Source organism: Melozone crissalis, unplaced genomic scaffold (assembly GCF_028551555.1).
Source record: "Melozone crissalis strain CALT ecotype California unplaced genomic scaffold, PUWL_Pcris_2 ptg000140l_1, whole genome shotgun sequence".
Lineage (NCBI taxonomy): Eukaryota > Metazoa > Chordata > Aves > Passeriformes > Passerellidae > Melozone > Melozone crissalis.
The window spans coordinates 1,933,956-1,948,585 of NW_026535913.1; the positions used below are offsets into that span (position 1 = coordinate 1,933,956).

At 42.7% G+C, this 14,630-nt stretch overlaps 1 protein-coding gene across 1 annotated transcript in view; it reads left to right on the forward strand.

Moving 5' to 3' along the window:
* Nucleotides 1-14,630, forward strand: part of LOC128948640 (inositol polyphosphate 4-phosphatase type II-like) — a gene marked incomplete at its 5' end in the record, with an annotated part of 99,455 nt that overhangs the window by 35,363 nt on the left and 49,462 nt on the right. The window contains one exon of the mRNA XM_054293404.1: nt 3,236-3,448. Coding sequence (XP_054149379.1) covers nt 3,236-3,448 — 213 coding nt within the window. The remainder of the gene's footprint in view (nt 1-3,235; nt 3,449-14,630) is intronic.

A 14,630-nucleotide genomic window follows, 5' to 3' on the forward strand; every position in this document is an offset into this window, starting at 1 on the left:
TTCAGGACCAGGATTAAATTGCTGTTAGTGCATGAGCTCAGGTTCCCAGAAGAAGGAGTCTCACCCCATGTACTCCTTGGATGTCTGTCTAGCCTCCACCTTTTGCTTGGAAGAGACAAATCCAGTTGTCTGAACAACTGCAGCAGGAGTGGTTCAATACCTGCTTCCCTGTCTATTACCAAATGCACTCCTAGGAAAAGGTGGACAATAGAGAAATAGGGTGGATTGCTGAGGAAGCAAGTGTGCTGGGACAGCTGCTTGTAAAGAGGGGAGGAGAGATGGGGAAGAGAGACCAAGAAACAGCTTCAGGAAAGAGAAATACAATTTCAAAGCCCTAAACTCAGTGAACCCACACAATACTGAAATTAGATCCCTCATGGTTAATTCAAAGCCTTATATTGCTGTCTTGAAATATTCTGTCTGTATAGTCTGGTACAGTACTGGAGAACCAAGACTACCAGAGTGTTCCTGCTTGCATTTAACACAGAGTAGCACATGCTCTGCTGAGTATAATGACATGATATCTGCTTGTGCTCCTGAGGCATATGTAGTGCTTTGCTATTCCATCTTTCCTGCACTTTTTGTATGTAAAAAATAAATGCTCTGATGTTTTAACTGGATAGATATTTAGAAAGTAAACATCTGTTTGAAGCCATAAAAATTATTTGCCTGGTGATTAAATTCTGCAAGTTTATTAAAAAACATATCACTTGGTATATATAAGAATTCTTTCTATAATTATTAGGTAGCAGTGAGTAAATCTGAATTATCAATAATGTGAATTACATTAAAGTGTTCATGTTGGAAATGGAAGGACTGGCTGCATGGATTGAAAGTGGAAAATGAAATCAAATAATTCCACTGCTGCTTCTTAAAAGGAGCTTATTTTCTCCTGTTAAGCATCTCCATATATAATTTACAGTTTCCTGTAGTGTTTTCCTGAGACTAACCTTTTATCATCCCTTTTTGTTAGTTGATTAAGGAAGCCTTTAGCTATCGACAAGTGTATCAGCATTTGCAGCTTGCAGCAGGCTTGATAAATTAATTTTCCAGCTATGCCTATCTTTGTTTGCAGAAATACTCTTTAGTAGAGTATCTGAAAGAATTTGCAGAGTTTTTATTTCTTTGTATAGACTGGTTTTGTGATTTCAGTGCAGTTTCATAAATAGTGATGTTCTGCAAATTTAGCTGTACTGAGCTGTTAGAAAGTGAAGTTAAAACATAGACTGCTGTAAAACCAATGGGATCTCTGAATGGAATTTAATTACAGAATTATTTGAGTTGCTGCATGAAAAATGGAGTCGCACTTCTGTACTGATTTTCTTTTAAAAACTAAATTTCCCTATAAAATATTTCTATTCAATTATATTACTTAAACTTTGCAGTCCTAGTGGGCATTATTTACATCAAGCTATCCAATTCTCCTAATTTTTTGAAATGTAAAGTTTTTTTGAGCGTTATTCTGAACCAGAAACGTGAAATTTTCTCAAACAGACATTGTGGGGAAGGTAGATATTAAACCTCAGCAAAACCATGATATTGCTGTTTTTAAGGGTAGACAAGTAATGGAGTTTCAACTCTCTTGCTATGGAACTGTAGAAGTGTTGAAGAGGAGCTTTGCTGTTACCACACAACCCCTCAAATCTCATTGTGCCATGGTAAGGCAAAGAATGGTGGGGTGTGATAGCACTATTCCCCAGAGACTAAGTCATTCTCCAGGCATGCACCATCTGGGTTGGAAATGTAGAAAACTGCAATTGTCCTGCAGAGCAATTCAGGACAACGAGGAGACAGTCCTGAGAAAACTGTTAAAAAATGGCCTTTCCCTCAGGCACCAAGTTGGTAATGAGGAGAAGGAATGGGTCTGGTAATATCGCCAGGGAGATGAGTAGCGTTGCCAAGTCTAAAGAATCCCAAGTCAGGTCTGATTTTGGTTTTAAAAAATCAATAATTTTTCTTAGATGTTCCTGCAGTTCTTATTTTTAGAACTGTAGAGATTTATTTGGAGTAAAATTTTCAGCCCGTCCATGTGAAACAATTCAGAAAGCATTTTTTTGGTAAACATAATGAAAATGGGAAAGGCAGAAACTTCTCATTTAAGTACCTCACCTAGCAGCTGGAGCCTTAAGAAAACCATTAATTTTTTAGAGCCTTTCTGTCTTAAATATCTGTAAACTTTTGAGAGGGTCTTGAGACAGGAAGGCAAGAAAAAGAAGTTGAGTAGGAGTGGGTGCAAAAGAGGAACAGGTAGCATGAAGAAAGGGATAGGATAAGAAATGCAGAAACTGGGAGAAAAGACTTCCAGGAATCTTCTCAGGAGTTCCAGGGAGGTGCTGGCACTTGGCACTTGTTTGTTTTGGGGTTTTTTTGGCTACTTTTCCCTCCAGTTTTTGCATAAGCAGCACATAAGGGCTGAAGAGAGCTTGGCTGGGCAGCCCTCATTTTTGGCATTTCCTGCTGGTTGAGGCTGGATCCTCTGACTCTTATCTACATACCTTCCCACATCCCTGTTTAATTAAGATTGTCTGCACAAAGGCATACTTTCCTTGTTGAGGTGGAAGGGAGATGAATAATGCAGGGAGGTTGAAGGATTTAAAAAATACGGTAAAATGCCAGCTGTAACAGTCAACATAGAAAAATGATGCAGAGATTGAATAGCATCTTCAGAAGACCCGAGAAGACAACTTCAGAGTTTCCTTTCTTTAAAATATACAAAAAAATCAAGCTTGAAATCAGGTGTCACCTACCATGATATCTGGGTTGACACCTACCAGTAGTAAAATTTATCTGTGGAAATACTGCTTTTGCAGATACTGCTATTTCAGCATTGTAGAGTGGTGGGTTTTATTTAGAGAGATTATTGAACTGGTTAATTGTGTTTTATCTTACACTTATTCAGAAATCATTGTGCTGTGGTTGGTTACTCTTGGAAGTGGTTCTTGTTGAGGCTTGCCTCTGAGGTGAAATTTGGAATTCAAATAAAATGTGAAAAGATTGTGATCTCTGACAGATAATGTGCTCCTGTGTTAATGCTTAGAACACTGGGATTGTAGAATGTGATCTCTAAAACTCTTGAAATTTTCCTCATTATTTGTTGGCCTACTTTGTTTTCTGCCTCCCAGGCAGGCCTGAAACAAATAGCCGCTCTGCCTAAGGATAATTCAGTGTTACACAGCTTTGCTGCCATACCACATTCTTTGCTCTAACCTTTCCATTGGTTTGGTTTTTTCCCTAGACGGAGTTATTTGTGCACACGTTCAAGGACCAGCTGGTGAGAAGTGCCCTTCTAGCGCTGTACACAGCCCGGCCTGGCTGTGTGCTCAAGAAACCAGCTGTGCCCAGGAGCAGTGCAGAGGAAGGGGCTGATGCACAGCACCAGGACCATCCTGCTCACGTCAAAAGGCAGGACTCCATACCCCATCATTCTGAGTATGATGAGGAGGAGTGGGTAAGTGGACAGAAACCCTTGGCCAGTGAAACCCTACAAATTAGCATAAGCCACCTCAAGCCCTCAGTGTCCTTGTCACATGCCGTTGCAGGGGGCAAAGGGGTGCAAAACTGTAAAATTGTGCTTCTCAGATGCATCGCAGATATGCAGATTTTGAAGCTAAATTGCAAGGCTTTGCCTAAGTACAGTGTGCTGCTCTGAGACTGCCTAGTTGTGCATAGAACAGTGAAGGTGTTGAGTGTATTCTTGCCCAGACACAAGAATAGTCTTTGTTCTTACTTGGGTTGGTTTTGCTAGTTGGGCAGATTTAAGGACTGGAACAGTATATGCTGTTCACAGGGAAATGGTTTTTTTGTTCCCCACCCCCTGCAACACCCCTCTCCAGCCCTCAGGCTGTAATCATTTTAAATACACTGAATTAACCCTCAGCCCATTGCCCCTAGACTCTGTTCTTAGAAACTGTCTGAGGTTCTGTAAAAGAATTAAATACAGTGTTTGGATTTTAACATTCTTAGCATATCTTTCAAAGATATGTATTATTTATATGGCTGAAATGTTATAAATCAATTATTTTGGTGGATGTCTTCTTTAATAGGTCTGTTACTTTATTTCATACGTACTCAAGCTATTTTTATTCAGTCCAGGCTCATGCTTTGAGTTCATCACTGTATTCTCATAGACGTAAAGGATGTCAGCATATTCATCTCTATTGTAAATAATTAATAACTTGTGTGAGCTATGGTATTCCACCTAACCTGTAATTTTTTCCACACCAAAAATAAAGGAAGAAGAATATATTTCTTCTAGAAGAAAGGCAATTATTTCCAGCCCCATGCATTAAGTATTCGTGAGATTTAAACAATAAATAACTCATTATTTCATTTGTCCTCCAGTTTTAGAGCCTTTAATTCACTTTTTCTTGTTTTCTCAACAACCTGAGGGGCTGGAATGGTGCTCTTTGCTTGAACTAAAGCCAAAATGTTTGTTTTTAGCTGTTGAAACATTTAGAGATATAAATAACACAATAGTTTTTGTAAAAGAGATAAATTTTGCACTGGAAAAAGTGGCATTTGTGAAAGCTGCATTTTAATTTAGTACTGCAGTTCAGCATCTCTGAAGAGAAGATAGCTTTGCTGTAATTCATAACTAAAAGCCGCCAGGTGCTTGGTCCTCACCTATTAAACTGCATAAGTGGGTCATTTTAAACAGCATTCATTTTTTTCTGCTGAATTAGTAATCTTGATTCAAATTAAATGTATCTTTCACTGTTTTCTGAATTGAGCTGAGTCAGAGTCATTGTCAAACTTGAGACAGTATAAATTTTGGAGAAATTTTGTGATTTTTTCTGGATTTGAATGGTTAAACTTTTCAGTTATTTCTGTCAGTAGAGGTGATATGAGTTTTAATAATCAAATTGTGATTAGCACGATGGAAAGAGAAAGAATAAAGGCATGTAAAATTTGAAAAAACACTTAATCCACTGTGAAACACAACTATAAAGGGAAAAACTTTAATATATGTTGCTTTGTATGCACAATGCTCTATCCTCCTTTGCTGTTGTAGGTTTTTTCCTCACTATTATCAGTACTAAGTGTTATAAGTACTATTATAAGTACTAGTGTTACATTTTGCAGTTGGAACTTTAGTTTTGCCTGAAATCTACATCCTTAAACAACTCTTTAAGCTGACCCTTGAAGCAGCCCACGAGGGTGTTAATCTCTGAGCAGAGCTCAAAAAGGCCTTAAGGTGATGCCAAATTTTGCCCCAAACAGGCAGGGTGACTGCCTAATCAGACTCAGCTTAAGTCAATTAAGCAGGAGGTATTTTTATTAGCGACGCGTCGGAGAAATCACAAAATGGATTTCTGAGTTCTCATAGCAAAGCAAGTCTTATATACAATTTTGGGTATAGAATTACATCAGATCAGATACATAATCATGCATATTCATATGGGGCGTGGTGTAGGCGGAGCGTGGACGGAGCGTAGGTGGAGACATCTCTTTTGGGGAATTTTCAGGTGGTCGTTCCTGTTGCCTTCATCATAGACGGGGTCTTTCTGATGAGTCTTCCTCTTTAAACTTTTGAACTCTTTTCCTAATTTGGTCAATTCCCGGTGTATTTGGCTTGGATCCCGTGGCTTGGCAAAACCCATAGGGTCGTTTTGACATTGCTGGCTCTAAACCTGCTTAGCTTATTAGTTTCTCCTATACTTATCTCTTCCCCTGTCATGATGCTCTACCTTTTATCTAATTTATTGCTCTGTTTTCCTGGTGCTGTGCTTTCTCCGTGTGTTCTAGTGCCAGGCCCTTCTTTACATGCTTCTCATTCTATGTTTTAACCCATTACTTCTGGAAGGCTATCTGCTTTAGGGCTTCATTTCCCCCCTTTTTCTAGTAACTTACGAATTCTTTCGTCAAGTTCTGGTCCCACAGGACGCTGATAGGCTCGTACCATTGCCCAAATCATTTGGGTCCTCTTCATTATGCCCCTTAATTTCCACCACAAACAGATGTTTGTAAGAGTTAGTAATAACAAAGCTACAATTACTACTAGCATTGGGTGCACCAGGTAATGGAAGACCTGTGTAGCTGTTGGGGAGTATCCTGTAAGGATGTCCCACCAGTGATGCTGGCCTACTTGTTCTATTTCGGTCAGGACATTCTTTATCTTTTCTGAATTGTGTTCTATCTGCCATACCATTCGTTTAGTTGTTTGATTCACCTTTTGCACCAATTTCTTTACTTCAGGGTGTGCAAGCATTGCTTTGAGGATTTTGACGTCCATCCCTATTTGTAATTTCGGTATCTCTTGATATAGGTTGAAATTTGTGTTAATTAGCTGTTGGGTAGTTATTGGGACAGTGTAATGAAAATCACAACCTATGATCTTGGTAAAGTTGCATACACAAAAGTTAGTATTGTTAGTCTCTTCTAGGCAATTATCTATAGTGACGTTGTCACAAGCTGTCTTTACGCAAGCACACCCATTTCCTATATAGTAAACTTGTGATTGTGTTTTATCATGCGGAAGCATTTCTAAGGTACATACACTGTTTTCAGCATCTAAGCATAAATCTTCGGCTTCTACCACAGCATTTTCGCAAACATAGCCTAATTGTCCTCTAGGGATACATGCTTCCGTGCTAACCGATTGCCACCTATTTTTGGTGTAATCATAACTGGCCCAGACGTTATGGTTTATTGGCCTAACAACGACTTTTTGGTGTGTTGTCCCTAGAGTGAGGATGGGAAAGATAGCTCTTTCCTCTGCCGCACTAATGGTGAGGACATAAGCTTCAATGTGTTCTTGTTGAGGCTCATAGGTGAAGTTCACTAGTTGCCACCAAGCCTGATGGTCCCTCTCAAATTGTGTAGTGTGATTGTCCTTTAATATTGTTTCCCTTATTTCTTGAGGTAATATACCTGACGTTCCTTCTCTCATTATTCCTGCCGCTACTGATTGTACCCATTGTTGCGTCTGAGAGCATTGGATAGCGAGTGCAACGTCTCTGCTGAGTTGCCCTGTGTAGTCAGTGAGCTTTACAAAATCTTCTGCAGTATGGTTTGCTACCATGGCTAGTAATTTCACCACTAGCGATTGTGTTTCGGCTAATGTAAGCATGGATGTACTGAGAGGCACCTTAAGCTTTCCTAAGCTCGATGTGACGGTACTTAATTTGTTTACTAATACCTCTTGATCTATTGTGTTTACTATGCCAAATCCGGTGCCAATCCACCCACTTAGATCTCTTTTTGTTTTTCTGTGATGAGACCTTGTCGCTAGCCATGCATTCCATCCCTTAAGGCTTTGCTGTATAAATGGTCGACAATCCTTTTGCAAATAAGTAATATCGGTGTGAATGTTCATTTGCACCTTTTTCAGGGAATAAGTGGGGTCCAACAATAATTTTAGTTCGTTAGATTTTCTTATCACCTGAGGCCCTATAAAGGTTAGGTTGTGTACTGCTTTACACTCCACTGGTAGGGTGGTTTCTTGAGGCAAGTCTAGATCTGGATACAATGGGATCACATCTTCTGGTAATTGTATCCTATATTCGGCAGCACGCCCGAAAACACGCCCGAGGGAGCTAAAACCCTGTCCCAGTGTTTTTAACTCCCTTTCACATGTGAACGTCATTGACTGATCCAATCTAAATACCATCTCACACAGTGCTTCTCCTCCCTCAGGACCACTAGATGCTCTATAAATCACTGAGTTTTGGGGTTGTGATCTAGGTGGATCTTCTCTGAAGTCGCTCCACTGACATGAAATTGGGCCCTTTTGTTGAGTCCAGGCAATAGGTTTGCCCATTTTCACTAGACTAAAGGTAATTAGGTTTTGTTTAGAGGCTGGCATCGAGGGTTGAATTGTTAATATCAGCCGCCTTGTTTTTCCTCCTCTTTCTCCTGTTGGGTCAAGCTCTCGACACCCAATTTGGATTTGGTCTCCCTTGTATGCTATCATGGAGGGCTGATGCCATACTTTACTTGCATATGGCTGATTGTTACGTAAGGCATAAACCTCGAAGTAGGGTCCGCTCATTCCTAATTCCGGGTGGATACACTGATGTGCATGAGACCATGGGTCTACTGGGGAAGAGTCTTGGGGAAGAGCTATACTTATCGAGAGTCCAATGATCAGAGTTGTAAAGGTTTGGGGTGGAGTCGGGGTCATAGTGTCTGGCTGTCAATTTTGTTTCTTTTGGCGTTCTCGTTGCTTGATGTGAATTTGTTCTACTCGTAAAATAGCCTTTTCTAGTTCAGTGTCTAAATCTCTTTGTTTTTTAAAGGGTCCAATTTGGTCACTTGTTAGTGGATGTCGTGGGACAGAAGAATAGCAACGGGTCGATAAAACCTTAGAACGACTAAGTTTCAAACAATATTGTAACCAGCGGTGTACTTTCCAATGGCACCACCCTAATACAATTTGTTCAGGAGCTTCAAACAATTCCTTAGCCTCTAAAATGGGTCTGTTGGCGAATTTCTCTAAGGCCAAATAGTCGTCATTTTCCCTTGCTTCTTTGCAGGTACACTCATAACATTGGAGGTCCAGTAAACAACTTTGTACGTTCCAAAATTTTCTATCGCAACCTCCACAAAGAAATCCAATTAGTCCCACACAATTTCTTTCCCCACACCCAAAGCACGGCCGATCGTGAATAGGGTCCTGTGGGTCAGGTCCTTGTTGACTGTACGTTTCGACCCACCCTATCCACTGTATTGGCGTGCTACGCAATGCAGCTCTAGCTTCGGCATTAAATTCTGCTATGAGAGATAAAGGTTTTGGCAAAGTCAATGTTAGTTTATGTTGGATTCTCACGTGATCCTGCGGAGACAGCTGACTCAGAAGTCTGTACATCTAGGGCAGGTTTAATGTCCTCTTGTTGGTTTTCCGGAGCTCTCTTGACCCGTGAATAGTGGATCCACGTAGGTCGTTCCTTGATCCGAACCGCGGTGAAGGTAGTCAGCAGCACTTGGAAAGGTCCCTCCCACTTTTCTTGTAGGGGTTTTCCTGAAAGATTCTTAACATACACCCAATCCCCGGGGTTAAACGGATGCAATTTGTAATCCGGTTGCTTAGGTTGGTGCTCTATCATCACAGCAGCATTCTTATCAAACTGTTTCCCCACCGCAATTACATAATCGTAAATGTATTGATTACCAATCTGGTCTATGACATCCCCATTTACAGCTTGCATAGCATAAGGTCTACCATATAGAATTTCAAAAGGACTTAACTTTTCCTTCGATCTTGGCTTGACTCTCAGTCTCAGCAGAGCAATAGGCAAAGCTTGATACCACTGCAAATTAGTCTCTTGGCATATTTTAGCAATTTGCTGTTTGATAAGATGATTCATCTTTTCCACTTGCCCACTGGCCTGTGGACGGTAGGGCGTGTGCAATTGCCAATTGATTTGTAATGCTTTGCTTATTGCTTTCACTACTTTTGCACAGAAATGTGTACCTCTATCTGAAGAAATGCTCTTCGGTACCCCAAACCGTGGAATAATTTCATTCAATAGTACTCTAGTTACCTCTCTTTCCTTATTTGTCCTACAGGGGAATGCTTCAGGCCACCCAGAAAATGTGTCAGTTAATACCAACAGGTACCGAAACCCCCCCTTTTCTTGGGAGTTCAGAAAAATCAATTTGCCATATCTCACCTGGGAATTTACCTCGGTTTATAGCTCCTAGGTGTACTTTGGTTCCTGTGTTTGGGTTGTTCTTCAGACACCGTTCACACTGGGACGTAACGTGTTTTATAGTAGTAAATAATTTTGGTCCTGCTATTCTGGTCTGCAAATATTGGTAAAGCGAATCTAGGCCCCAATGGGCCTTCTCATGTTCTGCCTTCACAAACTGCCACATCACGTTTCCTGGTATCACTAACTGTCCTGTTTCTAATCGACCCCAACCATTTTCTAGTATTTTGCCCTTATTCCTTTGAATCCACTTATGATCTGATTCTTGGTAATCTGGCTGGATATTGATATCCAGCTCCCCTGGTATTAGGGCCGCTATTTCCGCTTTCTTATTTCTTATGGCCACCAATTTAGCTTCTGTATCTGCCTTCCTGTTCCCTATTTCTGGAATAGTATTGCCTTTCAAATGCCCCTTGCAATGCATTATGGCCACCTGTGTTGGGAGTTGGACCGCCTCCAGCAGTCGCAGAACCTCTCCTGCATGTTTGACTGTTTTTCCTTGTGTAGTCAACAGTCCTCTTTCTTTCCAGATGGCTCCATGAGCATGTACGACAGAAAAGGCATATTTAGAGTCTGTCCATATATTAATTTGCATGTTCTCTGCTAATTCCAGGGCTCGGGTCAGGGCTATCAGCTCTGCTTTTTGAGATGAAGTCCCTGCAGGCAGGGGGTTTGACTCAATTACCCTCTCTGTAGTGGTGACTGCATAGCCAGCCATTCTTACTCCTTGCCTCACGAAGCTGCTGCCATCCGAAAACCAGTTGTCCGCGCCTTCGAACGGCTCTTCTTTGAGATCTGGGCGACTGGAGTAGACGGCTTCAATTGTTTCCAGGCAGTCATGTTCGATGGGTTCTGCTGGAGCTCTTCCTTCTAAGAATGAAGCTGGGTTCACAATATTAGTTACCTGAATGGTTACATCATCTGATTCAGCCAGGATGGCCTGGTACTTTAAAAATCTGGAAGGCGACAACCAATGGTTGCCTTTCTGTTCCAGCACAGCTGACACAGTGTGGGATACTAACACAGTCACCTTTTGGCCCAGCGTAAACTTCCTGGCCTCTTCTATGTTAATTATTACTGCGGCCACTGCCCTCAGACAGCCTGGCCATCCTTTACTTACTTCATCCAATCGCTTGGAGAAGTAGGCCACAGCTCTCTTGTGTGGTCCCAACTGCTGTGCCAGTACTCCTAGGGCCATCCCTTGCCGCTCATGGGAAAATAGCCAGAATGGTTTTGACACATCTGGGAGACCTAAGGCTGGTGCTCTCATCAGCTCCCGCTTCAGCCTCTTAAAGGCCCCTTCCGCCTCGGGAGTCCAAACTAGGACATTCTTGGTTTCTTTTAGCAAATCATACAATGGTTTAGCGAGTATCCCATACTGGTAGATCTATAGCCGACACCAACCTGTCATCCCCAGAAAGGCGCGCAGGTCTCTCACCGTCTCTGGTTTGGGCATCTGGCAGATGGCCTCTTTCTTGGCTGCTCCCAGGGATCGCTGTCCTCTGGAGATTTCGTATCCCAAGTACACCACTTCCTTTTGCACCAGTTGTGCTTTCTGTTGAGAGACTCGATATCCACTTAAACCGAGGAAATTCAACAAGGAAATAGTCCATTCAATGCATTCTTCCTCCGTCACTGTCGCTATTAGGAGGTCGTCTACGTACTGCAGGAGAGCGCCATCTCCCGGCGGCCCTTCCCATTGTTCTAATTCTTTGGCTAACTGATTCCCAAAGATCGTGGGCGAGTTAGACCAGCCTTGGGGCAACCGTGTCCAGGTAAGTTGGGTCTTTCTCCCCCTATCTACTGATTCCCACTCAAAGGCAAAAATCCTTTGACTCTCGGGGGCTAAGGGAAGGCAGAAGAATGCGTCTTTCAAATCTAATACGGTGAACCAGGCCAGGCTATCCTTTAGCCTAGTTAAAAGCGTATATGGATTAGCAACCACCGGGTGTAATGTCTTGGTTATTTCGTTTACTGCCCTCAGATCCTGAACGAGCCTATACGTTCCATTAGGTTTCTTTACTGGCAAGATCGGTGTATTAAAGTCCGATTCACATTCTACCAATAACCCTAGTTCTAAAAACCTTTTGATTATGGGCTCAATTCCCTTTCTGTCTTCTATCCTCAGAGGGTATTGTTTTCTTACCACCGGTCTTGCCCCGACCTTAAGTTCGACAACAATCGGTGTCGCTCGTTTTGATTTTCCAGGTATATCTGTAGCCCATACCAATGGATAAGTCTTGCTCAGGATTTGCTCGAAATTGTGGTTCTCAGGTTTGGGTTCCACACAACTGATTGTTAGGCTTAGGGCTGTAATCAGTTGTTCATCGTTTACTTGAAATTCCAATTTGTCCTTGTTGAACTTTATTATGGCTCCCAGGTTTTCCAATAGGTCTCTTCCCAATAAGGGCTTTGGCGAATTTGGTAAATACAGGAACTGATGTATTCCCATTTGTTTCCCAATTTTGTATTTAATGGGTTTCAAAAAGTAAGCTTTTTCTGGTTGGCCTGTTGCTCCCACAACTTGTACAAATTCATCACTTTTAGGTACCAATTCCTGATTTAAAACCGAAAAAGTTGCTCCCGTATCAATTAAAAATCGCAATTCCTTTTTACCTTCCCCTAGCTCCATTTTAACCAGTGGGTCTGCTAGGGTACGGCCCACCGGTCCCCGTCATTCACTATCCTGATGTGTGGTGGTGGTAGTGGCCATAAATCTTTCCCTCAGTTGGGGACATTCTCGCCTCCAGTGCCCCATCTGTAGGCAGTGCGCACATTGATTTGGCCCTACCCTAGTGGGGTGGGGCTGGAGTCTCCCTCCCCTTCCCATTGGGTTGCCTCTACCCCTTCCTCGAGTTCCAGGTTCCGGGTAACCTGTCTTTTGAGCTGCCACTGCTACAGCCACCACTCGGGCTATCCTCCTGTCTTCCTTTTTCTTCTCTTCTGCTTCTCTATTATTATATACCTTCCATGCCTCATTTAGCAGTGTCTCTAGGTTTTTGTTTGCTGGGTGCTCAAGCTTTTGTAACTTCTTCCTGATGTCTGGGTTACTCTGTCCCATCATTAACCCTAGCAGGTGCTGTTTCCCTTCTTCTGTTGCCGGGTCTAGGGGTGTGTATTGTCTCATTGCCGCCCTGAGTCTGTCCAAGAACTCCGATGGGGTCTCATCCTTTCCCTGCCTGATGTTATATAGCACTGACCAGTTGATAGCCTTAGGGATTGCATTACGCAAGCCCATCGCTATCAGTTTCCTATACTGCACCAACTGTTGATAATGATCCGCGTTACCTGGGTCCCATTCTGGTTTACTGCTGGGAAAATTATCTTCTATTCTCCCCGGTAACACTTGAGCATGTTGTCTCCCTGTTTCCAACACAAGCCCCCTTTCTGTATCTGTCAGCTCCGACAGCATCACTTCTATATCCTCCCAATCAATATCTAAATTCTTCGCCATTAATTCAAATCTCTTTGCTACTCCCTCCGGATTTCTCCTAAAATTTTTTGCTTCATCCCTCCAATTGTTCAAATCACTTGTCGAGAACGGCACCTTTACTCTAGTCTTTTCCCCTACCATTGGCATAATTTGTCGGAGAGGAGCTATCGTATGGTTCCCCTCCTCTCTTTGCTTTGTTTCCCCTCGTGCCACAGATCTGGTATAATGCGAGTGACTGGTCCTTGCCCCGGGGTTCTCTTCCTGTGCCTCTATGTCCAGTTCCTCATTTTCACCTCCTATCTCTATTACACAGTCCGTCCGACTCCCGTCCTGGGTCTGTCGTCCCCCTAATATCTGTCGACCCTTATCCTGCCCCGGGCTACTACCCCTCTCATCCTCTGCTGCTTTCCCATCTCTTTTATCCTTTATCTGTATTATTATACTCAATCTCTGCGAGTTGTTCTCTGTCTCCTTTTCGCATGTCACATTACCACTCCCCTTATATTTTAATTCAGGGACGTCGCCCCCCCATGAGTCGCTCTTGTCCCCAGCCTTTGGTGTGCTGGTTTCCATTCTGCAAACACCAGTCCTTGGTGTGTTAGTTTCCATTCTACAGTCACCCCCATTTCTGGATGTGTTACTATCCCCGTATGGACTAAGCTTGGGCGGGCTGCGTGTCTCCCCCCGGCTCTCTTCTCCCAATGGACTGCCTTCTTCCCTTTCGAGCTCCAGTCTGGGTGGGCTGTCAACATAGCTCCCCGACCCCTGTGGGCTACCTAGTTCCTGAGGGCTGCCCTTTCCCTCGCTAATCCCCGATTTTGATGGGCTACCCTCCTCCCAGCCGTTGTCTAGTTTCTGAGGACTGCATCCAAACTTAGATTTCCACCACTGCTCCAATTCCTTTAATGGGCTAGGATCCCCTTGTTCCTCTTTTGGTCCGGGAAGGGGTCCTTCCCGCCCTGGAGCGAATGGATGGTATTCCCACAAGCTTATTTCGCTCTCCTTTCCACTATCCCTCCTTGTTAACTTGAGACACTGCTGTCCAATACTGCATGCATCACAGCAACGGTCCTTTGACTTCGGACCTTTCTTATCTCTTTCCAAAGCCAATACTAGGGGGTCCTGAGGGGCTACATTAATTCCACATCCCTTTTGCCACTCAGGTTTATTCCTTAGGGTGAAAAACATGTCTGCGTATATTACCTCATCCCATTTATTGAGCCGTCGGAGGAAGAGCATAAGTTGTAAAATGGTATTATAGTTAGTTGTCCCCTCTGGTGGCCACTTTTCTCCGTCATCAAGACGGTACAGAGGCCACCATTGTGTGCAATACTTAAGAAGTGTTTTTTTACTTATGTTTCCCCCTGGAATCCCTCCCAGGTCCTTCCAGTGTTTTAAGATACATCCTAAAGGGGTTTTCATATTTATATCTTTACTCTGTTGGCTTCCCATGGCTATTCCCTGTGTCTGCGTTTTCTGTTTAACCGGAACAGTCTCTTTTCGCAAATACTGTATGTCAATTGATTTTAACTCTTCATACACACAAT